Source organism: Chiloscyllium punctatum, chromosome 7 (assembly GCF_047496795.1).
Source record: "Chiloscyllium punctatum isolate Juve2018m chromosome 7, sChiPun1.3, whole genome shotgun sequence".
NCBI classification, from domain to species: domain Eukaryota; kingdom Metazoa; phylum Chordata; class Chondrichthyes; order Orectolobiformes; family Hemiscylliidae; genus Chiloscyllium; species Chiloscyllium punctatum.
The window spans coordinates 12,993,046-13,005,927 of record NC_092745.1 but is presented as its reverse complement, the minus strand read 5'-3'; the positions used below and the strand labels follow the sequence as shown (position 1 = coordinate 13,005,927).

Below are 12,882 nucleotides of genomic sequence, written 5' to 3'. Positions count from 1 at the left end.
AGAGAGACAAAGATGGAGTGAGGCAATGAGAGATTGAGGGGACGAGTGAGGAAACAAGTTGTGATGGAGAGGAATGGATGATAAGAGAGAGAGAGAGAGAAAGACAGGCCAACCAACACCGAAGGAAAGGGAGATCAAAAGAAAAAGAGGTAGTAAGTCAATCAACAACAGGATTATATTCAAGAAAAAGGTGAAAAAGAGATAGAAGGGAAAAGGGTGGGAGGAACCAGGGAAGGGTAAGACAGAGAGACAAAAACAGGAAGTGGGAGGGGCTGACATGGCTCTCCCTGCCTGATGCCATTTACATACTGAGGAACACCCAGTCAGACTCTCACAGGCTGCAGCTTTATAAAGCAGAGCCCAGTGAAGGGAGACTTTATCAGGAACGAGACACAGGGACAGGAGCACACACCATGATTTCACACATCCAGCTGATCTGGCCCCTGGCATTCTGTATCGCAGGTACAAATCTCTCTCCTTCCACCTTGAATCTTTCGCTGCTCTCCATTTCACTCCAATTCCACTGACTTGTGATTGAAGGGAAAATGCTGAAACCAGAGGAATGCTCAGTGTCTCCAACAATCTCTCATTTGACCGGCTCTTTCTGTGACAGTTCTGACTTCACTGTGTTTCTCTCTGACCCCTCAGGTATCAATGGGGACATCATCATGACCCAGTCTCCCCCAGTGCTGTCAGTGGGACTGGGCCAGACTGCAACCATCACCTGTAAATCCAGTCAGAGTGCCAGTGCTGATGTTGAATGGTTCCAGCAGCGGGAAGGACAGAAACCCTCTCTCCTGATCTACGGTGCAACAAGTCGATTCACAGGAGTCTCCAGCAGATTCACCGGGACACAAGTATCCAGCACACACTTCACCCTGACAATCAGCAACGTTCAGAATGAGGATGTCGCTGATTATTACTGTCAGCAGAGTGAGAGCTGGCCTTGGCACAGTGACACACAGCTGTACAAAAACCTTAATACACACAGCACCACTGCCTGTACTGACACATCCCACTGCTACATATAATATATAATAATGGACACACAGTCCCACCTCCTGTACTGACACCTCCCACAATTGTATATATTTAATATATAATAGAGAACACACACATAAACCACCTATATTGACAAGTCCACAGTTAAAGATAAATGGAACTGAGCAAATTACCCCATGCAGGGATTGTCACTATCCACTACAAACTTCAGTCCCTGTGGTTTCACCGCTCACTGAAGGCCTCAAGTTTCCCTCTTACACTCCATAGTCACATGTGAAGAGCAACTGCAAGATTTAACATCAAAATGAAAAGTTCACAAACCTACTGAACTCAGCTGGACTCAACCCAGAGAGAGAGAGAGAGAGAGAGAGAGGGAGAGGGAGAGTGTGTGTGTGTGTGTGTGTGTGAGAGAGAGAGAGAGAGAGAGAGAGAGGGAGAAAGAGAGAGAGATAAAAACAGAACGAGTAAATACAGAAAAACATGAATGACAAAGAGAATTTGAGAGTAAGTGAGAGACAGAGACAGACAGGGAGAGGGTGAGAGTGACAGAGGGAAGCAGAGAGCAGAGGTTTTTGTGCAGCCTCTGCACTGGGAGCTCTCAATGTGGCTTACGTTCGGTAAAGGAACCAAGCTCAGACTGAGTAAGTAAACCCTTTTAATACAAAACATGCTAAAACACAAATACTGAATTGTTGAAGGTGTTAGAGGGGAGCTGCAGTGAATGAAATGGTTGATTGAGGAGCACTGTGTCGAACAGGGTGTCCAGCGATACCTCCTTAGTCCCATTGCCCCCTTTAAACAGCAAGATATAAGTCAGTCAGTTTTACTCACCGTGTGGAGGAGCTCTGTCCATTTGCAGCCTGTGGTCCAATTCCTGCAGCATGGAGTGAAATCAGTGAGTAGCCTCCTGTCAGTCTCAGTGTGACAGACACGGGCAGAGTTTGATGTGAGCTCTGGCTCCCTGTCCCAGTCTCTGATCTCACTGACCTCAGCAGCAGCACAGTGAGACACCGAGCTCCCACCTCCCCCAGCTTTAACTCTGCTCAATCACACAATCATACAATTGTTACAGCGCACGCGGAGGCCATTCTGCCCATCCTGTCAATACTGGCTCTCTGAATGAGCAATTTACAGAGTGTCATTCTCCCGCCTTCTCCCTGTCACCCTGCACATTGTTCCTTTTCAAATAACAGTCTCATTCCATTCAGAATGTTTCTATTGAACCTGTCTCCACCACACTCTCAGGCAGTGCATTCTATACTTTAACCACTCACTGGCTGAAAATCATTTTCCTTGTCTCACTTCTGCTTCTTCTACCAATTACTTTCGATCTGTGGCTCTCACTCTCGATCCTTAAATGAGTGGGAACATTTTCTCCTTATTTAATCTCTCCAGACCTCTCCTGATGTTGAATTTCTCAAACAAATCTTCTCTCAGACTTCTCTTCTCCAAGGAGGACAGTTTGAACTTCTCCAATCCTCCAATCCTCTCTCCGTTCCTCATCCCTGAACCTTTCATGGGAATTTTCTTTCACGTCATCTGCAACATATTCACATCCTTTGTGAAATGTAAACCTTTTCTATTCCCCGTAGTCGCATTGCCTGCATTTGGCTCATTTCCTATCCTTTTTCTCTTCCCATGTACCTGTTCAAATGTCTTTTAAATGTTTTAATCATTCTCGCCTCTCCGACATCCTCTGGCAGTTCATTCAATACCACTCTGCCTGAAAGAGGGATACCTCAGGTCCCTTTTGAATCTTTCCTCTTTCACTTTAAACCTCTACCCGCTAGTTTTGGACTAACCTACCCTGGGGAAAAGACCTTAGCTAGTCACCTAATCTATGCCCATTATGATTTTATAAATCTCTAAAATGTCACCCTGCAGCCTCTGAGCTTTCAAGGAAGGTAGCCCTGCCTAACCAGCCTCTCCTTACAACTCAAACCCTCCAATCTCGGTGACATCCTTGTCATCCTTTTTACACTGTTTCCATTTGAATGCTATCCTTCCAATAGCAGGGTGGTTGGAAACATGGCCTGACCAATATCTTGGGGAGCTGAAACATAATGTCCCAACTCCCATACCCGATGAAGGCAAGTGCACCAAATGTTTTCTTCACCACCCTGTCTACACGTGACAGCAGGTTCAATCCTCTTTGTGCCTCCACTCCTTGGTCTCCCTGTTTGCCAACACTCCCCATGGCCCCATAATTAACTGTGTAAGCCCTGGCCTGGTTTTTGTACCAAAATGCAACACCTCGCTATTATCCCAATACATAATGTAAATGTACTCTCAAATAGCCTTCTTCACTGACCATGAAACCGCCAATTTTGGTGTCATCTTCAAACTCACAAACTATACTTCCTATATTCTCGTTCAATTTGTTTCTATGAATAACAAACAATGATGAACCCGGAAGCAATCCTTTCGCTTTTCACAGGCTTCCAGTCCGAACAACAACCCTCTACCACCACAAGCTGTCTCCAACTATTAAGCCAATTTTGCATCAATTAACCTGCTCTCCCTGGATCCCATTTGATCTAACTTACTAACCAGATGTCCATGCAGGAAATTGCCAAAGGCCTTGCTAAAGTCCATGTGGACCATGTCTACCACTCTGCCCTCTGCTATCTTATTGGTCATGCCCTCAAAAAAATTTGTAAGACACATTTTCCCACTGACAAAGCCATGTGGACTATCCCTAATTAATCCTTGTCTTTCCAAATGCATTTAGATCCTGTCTGTCAAAATCCCCTCCAACAAATTACCACTGTCAGACTCACCGGTCTATAATTCCCAGGGTATTCCTTGCAGACCTTATTAAATAACAGCTCAACATTACACACACTCGTCTTCCAGCCCATCACCCGTGGCTGTTGATGATACAAACATCTCCACAAGGGGCGTCACTGTCTCTTCACAAGCTTCCCACAAAGTACTGGGATGGAGCTGATCAGGTCCTGGGGATTTATTTATCTTCATGAGTTTAAAGAAGAGAATACTGCACCTCTTCTTCTGTGATATGGACTCTTCTCAAGACATCAACATTTATTTCCCAAATTCCCTTCACTTCCATGTCCTTCTCAACCGTAAATACTGTGGCAAAATATTAGATTGGTAACTCATTCATATTCGGTTTTAAAATAAAATATGAAAAATTCTAAGAGTGAAACTTGAAGGTGATCCATGTGAAATGATCCATGATCATGACTTTATGCTGGATTGTCCATTGTCTTTTTCCACTGTCCCCCTAAACCTTATGATACAATGATCACTCTTCCCTAAATGTCCTCTCACTGACACTTGATCCACTTGGATCTCCTCATTCCCACGATCCGGTAACTGTCTCAGTTGATATTCTGACAATTAAAATCCCCTAATGATTGCACCTCTCTGTAAATTCCTTGCTGGTTTGTTCCTGTACATTCTTCCCTCTAGTCGGTGACTGACAGACTACACTGAACAACCTGATTGCACCTTTTTGTTCCTTATCCCGAACCAAATCGATTCTGTCCTTGACACCTTTGAGACATCTTTTTCTCCAGCTCTTGACCGATCTCCTTAATCAATGCCACACCTCTCACCCTTTCCCCCCTTTCCTATCTTTCCTGAACACCTTGTATCCAGGAATATTTAACAAACAGTCCTGTCCTCATTTGAACCTCATCTGTTAAGGCAACAACATCAGATTTCCACTTGGTAATCTGCGTCTGTAACTCTCCAATCCTATTCCCAAACTCCGTGCAGTCCCATACATGCACAGTCAGTCAGATATAGAATTTATTGCTGGCTCTCTCTCACTCTGACCCTGCCTAAGAAATTCCTATTCCTTATTCTGATGCGAACATTTTTTTCCAGGATTCTGTGATCCTTTGTGTTCCTCCCTGATATTACTTCCTGGTTCCCACAGCCTTTCAATATTTATTTAAACCCTCTCCAACAGCACCAGCAAATCACCCCACGAGGAGCTCAATTCCTTCTCTATTCAGGAGCAACCCATCCAGTCTACAGAGGTCGCATCTCCCACCAAGTCATTCCCAAAGACCCAAGAATCTAAAGCCCTCCCTCCTGGACCACCTTTCCAGCCCCACATACACCTGTCCTATCCTCCTGTTCGCATCCTCGCTTGCATTGGTCAATGGAGTCATCCAAAATTTCCTATTTTTGAGTTCCTGTTGCGAATTGCCTCGCAGGCTCCTTAAAGTCTGACTGCAGGAGCACATCCCTTTCCTCCCGCTGTCACTGGGACCGATGTGGACGATGACCGCTGCCTGTTTCCCCTCGCCCCTCAGGGTGCTCTGCAGCCACTCAGAGACATCCTTGACCCTGGTACCAGGGAGACAACGCACCATCCTGGATTCCCATCTGCAGCTGCAGGAACACCTATCGATTGCACTCACTCTCGAATCTCCTCTCACTACCACTCTTCCAGTCTTCCTTGCGACCTCCTGTACAACTGCCCCCCACCGTAGTGCCAGGGACTTGGCTCTGGCTGCATTCCCCAGATGAACCATCATTGTCATCAGGATTCCAAACTGAATTTTTGTTGGAGAGCGGGATGCACTCAGGGTATTCCTGTACCTAGCTGCCTGGTCCTTCTGGACTGTCTGCTGCTCCCCCATTCCCTCTCTCCCTGCATACTCTGAAGCTGCAGAGTGACCACATCTGGCAACGTGCTCTCCACGGAACTCTCAGCCTCACGGACTCTCCGCACTGACACCAGCTGCTGCTCAAGCTCCGAAACCCGGAGCTCCAACTGCTGTCACTGACCACACTTCCTGTACTTCATGGTATTTCAGGAGCTAGGAAGCATTCTGAAGTTCCCACAAGGAACAGGATGCACACTCTCTCCACTTCGCAAAGTTCAGATGACAAACAGCTCCAGCAGGGCTCACAATCCAGAGCTGTTAGTGCTCTGGGGTTTTGCAGAGTCTTTTCAAAAGACATCAGAATTAGGCCATTCGCCCCATCAAGTCTGCTGTGTTGTTTGGTCATGTGTTTCTCAAGAAAATGCCTTCTTCCCATTATGTTTGATCATCTTCCCAATCAGGAATCTATCAATTTTTGTCCTAAATACACCCAATGCCTTCACCTCCACAGCAATGAGTTCCACAGATTAGCCACCCTCTGGCAGAAGAAATTCCTCCTCATCTCAGTCCTAATGAGTTATCCTTTAACTCTGTGGCTGTGCCCATTGGTCCGAGTTTCTTTTACTCCTGGAAACATCTTCTCCATGTCCACTCTATCCAGGCCTCTCAGTGTTCTGTAAGTGTCAATGTGATCCTCCCCTAACCTTCTGAACTCCATCAAGTACACATCCAGAGTACTCAACCGCTCCTCATCAGACCAGGCTGTCATCCCCAGGGTCATTCTTATAAACTTCCTCTGAACCTCCTCTAATACTAGCATATCCCTCCTCAGATACAGGTCCCAAAACTGTTCACAATGTTCCAAATGCAGTCTGACCAGAGTCTCATACAGCCTCAGCAGGACATGCGTGCTCTTATATTCTAACTCAGTTGAAATGAATGCCAACATTGCATTTATCTTCCGAATAGCAACGGAACATACATGCTAACTTTAAGAGAAACCTGAAAGAGGACTCCTAAGCCACTTTGTGTTTCCGAATTCCAAATTTCCCCGTTTAGAAAACCGTTTGAGCGTCTATTCCTCCAACCAAGGTGCATAACCTCATACATTCCCATATTGTATTTCATCTGCCACTCCTTTGCCCACTCTCTGAGCCTTTCCAAGTCCTTCTGCAGCCTCCCGACTTCCTCAACTCTCCCTGTCCCTCCCCTCAGCTTTGTGTCATCAGCAAATTTAGGAACAATGCCCTCAGTTCCTTTTCGCAGATCGTTAATATATAATTAATTGTCACATGATTACCTGAGGTCCCAACACTGCCCCCTGCTGAACTGCACCACGCACCAGCTGCCATCCTGAAAAAGACCCATTTATTCCCACTCTCTATCCATGTCAGTACTGGGCCCCAAACCCCATGGGCTTTTATGTTATTTAGCAGCCTCCTGTGTGGCAACTTGTCAAAGGCCTTCTGAAAATCCAAATAGATCATGTCCATTGGCTCTCCTTTGTCTAACTTGCTCATTAACTCCTCTTATTACTTTGAATTCCAGCTTCTCCCTCTCGAACTGCAGGGTGAATTCTATCATATTGTGGTCACTGCCCGCTCAGGGTTCACTCACCTTCAGCTCCCCAATCAGAGCTGCCTCATTGCACATTAACAATTCCAGAATTACCTGTTTCCTAGTAGCTCTACCACAAGCTGCTCCAAAACAAGCCTCTTGCAGACATTCCATGAATTCCTTTCCTTGAGATCCATTCCCAACCTGACTTTCCCAGTCCACCTGCATATTGCAGGCCCCATGATTATTGTAATAATCCTTGTCTTACATGCCTTTTCTATCTCTTGATTTATTTTCTGATCCACATCCTGACTACTACGAGGAGGCTGGTACATAACTCCCATCAGGGTTTTTGTTCCTTTGTGGTTTCTTAAGTTGACTCACACAAATTCTATGCATTCCCACTCGATATTTCCTCTTGCTGCCGATGTAATTTCATTTCTTCCTGACAGGGTAAACCGTCTCCTCCCATGCCCCACCCTCACACCCCTCACACATCTACCTATCATTAGAAACATAGAAACATAGAAAATAGCTGCAGGAACACACCATTCAGCCCTTTGAGCCTGCACCACCGTTCAATATGATCATGGCTGATTATGTAATCTCAGTTTCCCATTCCCACTCTCCTCCTATTCCCATAAAGCCCTTCATCCTCAAGGGCCACGTCCCTCATGATATATCTAACAAACTGGCCCCACCAGCATTCTGTAGTGGAGAATTCCACAGTTTCACAACATCTGAGTAACTTAACCTTTAATCTTAGACAGTGACCCCTGGTTCTGGACTTTCCTAATGTTGGGAACATTCTTCCAGCATCAACCCTGTCAAATCCCATTCGGATCTAATATGTTTCTGTGAGATTCCTCTCATTCTTCTAAATCCCAGTGAGTACAAGCCCAGTCGATCCAGTCTTTCCTCATATGTCAGTCTCGCCGTCCTAGGAATCAGTCTGGTGAACCTTTGTTGGACTCCCTCAATAGCAAGAATGTCCTTCCCCAGGCTCGGTGACCAAAACTGCACACAATACTCAAGGTCAGGCCTCACCAAGGCCCTGTATAATTCTGCAAGACATCCTTACTCCAATACACAAATCCTCTCACTGTGAAGGCCAGCATGCCATGAGCTTTCCTCACTGCCTGCTGCACCTGTATGCACCCTTTCAATTACACTCAGCTCTCAGTGCACCACACCTTTTCCTAAACTTACACCATTTATTCATAATCTGTTTACCTTCAAAGTGGATCATCCCACATTTATCCACATTATGTTGTACTTGCCAAGTATATGTCCACTCAGTCAGCCTGTTCAAGTCACCCTGCAGCCTCTTAGCATCCTCCTCACAACATACATTGTCACCCAGCTTCATGTCATCTGCAAGTTTGTAGGGATTGCATTTAATTCCTTTGTCCATATTGTTTATGTATATTGTGAACAGCTGGGGTCCCAGCACTGAACCGTGCGGTCCTCACTCATCACTGCCTGCCACTCTGAGAAGGACCCATTTATTCCAACTCTCTGCTTTCTATCTGGCAACGAGTTCTCTCTCCATGTCAATACATTACCTCCAATACCATGAGGTTTTATGTAACTCACTAATCTCTTGTATGGGACCTTGTCAAAAGCCTTTTGAAAGTTCAGATACACACTATCCACTGAGTTCTGAGGGAGGGTCACTCAATCCAAAACGCTAACTTCAGTTTCTCTCCACAGATGCTGCCAGACCTGCTGAACTTTTTCATCATTTTTTGTTTTTGTTGTCCACTGATTCCGCCTTGTCCACTCTCAACTGATCACATCCTCAAAACCTTCCAGAAGATGTGTCAGGCCTGATTTCCCTTGAGTAAATCCATGCTGAATTGGACTGATCCTGTCACTGCTTTCCAAATGTTCGGTTATTGTATCTTTAATAACTGACTCAGCATTTTCGTCATGTATAATTCCTCATTTTCACTCTCCCTCCTTTTATTAAAAAGTGGGGTTACATTGGATACTTTCCAGTCCATTGGAACTCTGTCAGAGTCGACAAAATGTTGGAAAATGATCACCAATGTGTCCACAATTTCTACAACCACTTTCTTAAGGACTCTGAGTTGCAGAGCACCAGACCCTGGGGATTTACAAATTTTGATACCGTCAGTCTCCACAATACCACATCCCAACTTACAAGGATTATCTTCAGTTCCTCCTTCACACTTGACCCTTGCATTTCCTTTCAATAGGATGTGAATCCCTGGATATTTAGTTCCCAGCCCTGATCCCCTTCCAGCCATGTCCCTGCACTACAGGCTCATTTACCTTGTTTCATATACTCGATACATCGAAGTACAACACGCTCAGTCATGCACTGACTGCCTCCTTCTCATAGTTATTTCCGTCAGAAATCATAGAAACCCTACAGTGTTGAAGCAGGCCATTCAGCCCAGTCTGACCCTTCGAAAAGTATCCCATCCACCCTACAATTCCCATAGATAATCCTCCTAACCGACACATCTTTGTGACAATGGGAGGAAACCCAAGTAGACATGGGGAGAATGTGTAAACTTCACAGACAGTCAGTTGGAATTGAGTCTGTGTCTCCGGAGCTGTAAAACAGCAGTGTTAACCACTGATACACCATTCCACCCTGCTCGGCATCAAGTTTAATTCCTGATCTTTTCCATACTCTCCATCCTATTACATGGTCTGGATGTTTTCATAAATTCTCATGAGCCCCTATCTTCCTTATTTACCTTGGATTGTGTGGTACCACTTTGTCTCCTTTATTCTAAATGGTTCGTGTGTTAAAAGACAAAGCTTTTACGTGTGTTCTTATGTTGAGCTTCCCTGCACATTTATGTTTCCTTCGTCCAATATGACATTCACAATATTCTGTCCTTTCCTTTTATTTTCTGGTAACAATCAATCCCATCACTAACCAGTAATCCGACATTCTCCTTTGCCATCCATTTTCTCATTTTCCATCCAACTGTCCCAGTTATTTTCTCTTTGAATCATATTCAGACTGATATTTATCCCTGAACACACATCACTCAAAATGTTCCTTGGTTCATTGTTGCTTGTGAGATCTTGTTGTGTACAATCTGGCTTCCACATTTCCTACATGACAACAGTGACCACATTTCAAACAAGTCTCACACTGTCTGCAAATGTCTTGGGGACAGCATGGATCTTTCTTTTCTTTGGATGAACTGGGAGTCTTTCAGATGTGAAAGATGCCATTCCAATATTGCACAGGCTTCCTCCTGAACTACAGTTTCTGCTTTGTCCCTCTCTTTTGTGAAAATAGATGGAAAGTTTTCTTGAGGAACCATTGCTCCATCTTCCACCTCCACACAAGTTCCCTTCCTGCTCTCGAATGTGCCTCATACATTCCTTCATTCTCTTCTTGTTCTTTCTGTGATTATAAAACATCACTGGGATTTCCCTGACTTCATTTGGACACATTTCATCCTGTCAACTCTTTGCTTTCCTCAGGTCCTGGTTAATTTCAACCCTGCATTTTGTCTTTCAGCCAAACTTTACCAAGTGACTGCCCAGTTTAGTAAAATGGTTTGTTCTCAAATGAAAACTTTTACAATTGCTCCATTGTTCTCCATTTCCATCCCTCCTCTCAATCTCACTGAGTTCTGATCACTGTCACTAAAATGCTCCCCCATTCATAGGCCTTCCAGCTGCTCACATTCATTCCCTAAACGATAGTCCAAAACTGTGCCTTCTCTTTTACCATCACCTTCTCAGGGGCAATTAGGGACAGACAATCATGGCCAGTGACACCCACATCCCAAGAAGAAATTCGTACAATGCCTGTTCTTTTATGGGGTTTATAGGGGTTGGATACTAATGTTCAAAATGGATTGTTTAGCCAGTTCATGTTCATAGAGTTGAAATCCCTTTGTATGCCAGAGATTAAAATTGTTTCTCTTGTCTTTCAGGCCGCGAGAACTCTCAGCCAAAGCTGACCCTGCTGCCCCCCTCCCCGGAGCAGGCCAATGCCAAGGGCACTGCCACCCTGGTGTGCCTTGCCAATCACTTCTATCCCGATGAGCTGGAGGTGCAGTGGAAGAAGGATGGTGCAGTCATTTCGGACGGGGTTCAGACCAGCAACTACCTGCGAGCTTCGGACAGCACCTACAGTGTCAGCAGCCTGCTGACCCTCTCTGGGTCTGACTGGGAGTCCAACGCGCGCTTCTCCTGTGCCCTTACCCACGTGACCCTCCCCTCTCCCCTCAGCAAGAGCATCAGGAGATCAGAATGTGTGTAGAGTGTTTGAGACTGTCCACAGTGGAGACACAACTTTAAGCAGAACAGGGCTGAGCTGGCAGGACAAAGGTCATTGTCAGCACTGAATTTCAACTCACGTCCTTCTCAGGACTGCTCAGAGACACTTCTGAGGTTCAGCGGTTAAGGTAGGTCATTGGGACAGTGTAAAGGAGATTTAATTTGTATCTAATCCCGTACTACCCCTGTTCTGGGAGTGTTTGTTGGGGACAGCATTGACTTGTGATGTCAAGTAAAACTCCTCGATACTCAAGACTGTCAGCTGTACAAAATCAACGTGAACCTCAGATGTCTCTGCTTCAGTAAACCAGATCTCCTTCCTGCTCAGCCGCCGGTTCCAATTTAAGGTTCTGTCACTGTTTAAAAGGACAGGATTCGCTTTTTCTTGAGAAAACCTCCACAAGTGTTTTCCTCAAGCTCCATTGTGGCTGTGAATTTGTGCAGCTTCCTCTGTCTGGGCTGTTAATTGCAGTCTGTTTTCTGTCGATGTCAATCTGGAAAAGGGAATAAAGATGAAGACGATTCAGTTTCTGTCTCTGATTGCTTTGTATATAGACTGCTCCAGCCTCAGTTGATTGGCTACGTTTCAGCAAATGGTTGTCATGGTTGGCTGCTTGGATGGTCAATCAATGACACATCAGCTGAAGACTGGATTTGAGCCAATCTTCAATCATTTTCAAGAGATCCCTTCGATCTGGAATCTGTCAAGTTGACAAGATTCGAAACAGAACAGAAACTGAAATCCGCTGGGGCCCAATCATTCCAATCTGACGCATTTCCTCTTCACTCTGTTGGTTCAGATCCAGCTGGTGGGATTGCACTATGCCCACTTTGCTGCTGCTGAGTCACATTTCAAATGAGCTGCGGCCAATCACAGACACTGGAGGCTTCAGTCATTACATTCATTTCTCCCATCCTCGCCTGTTCCTCACAGTGACAGCTCAAAGCTGAACTGAGTGACAACTTAGCTCAGAAAGAGGATCAGTCAGAATCTTCCATCATACATGACTGTCTGTAGGTGTGTGTCTCTGAGTGTGGGTGTGACTGCTACCCAGTACTGTCTGTAGGTGTGTGTCTCTGAGTGTGGGTGTGACTGCTACCCAGTGCTGTCTGTAGGTGTGTGTCCCTGAGTGTGGGTGTGACTTTATTACTTCTTCAAAAAACTCAATCAGGTTAGTGAGTCATGATTTCCCAGGTGCAAACCCATGTTGACACTCCTGAATCAGTCCTTGTCTTTCCAAAGACATGTAAATCCTGTCCCTCAGGACTCCCTCCAACCATTTGCCCACCAATTATGTCAGGCTCACCGGTTCCTGATTTTACCTTACCACATTAGCGAAACTCCGGTCTTCCAGCACCTCACCTATGACTATCGATGATATAAATATTTCAGCAAGTGGCCCAGTAATCACTTCTCCAGCTTCCCACAGAGTTCTGGGTTGCACCTGATCAGGTC

General features: G+C 45.3%; 1 gene segment (V, D, J or C); it reads left to right on the top strand.

Moving 5' to 3' along the window:
* The first annotated feature begins 392 nt into the window (after nt 1–392).
* On the top strand, nt 393–11,905 carry LOC140479403 (Ig kappa chain V region Mem5-like). The segment is given in 4 exon segments: nt 393–462; nt 649–947; nt 1,610–1,643; nt 11,081–11,905. Coding segments are annotated over 4 exon segments (711 nt in total).
* The last annotated feature ends 977 nt before the right edge of the window (nt 11,906–12,882 follow it).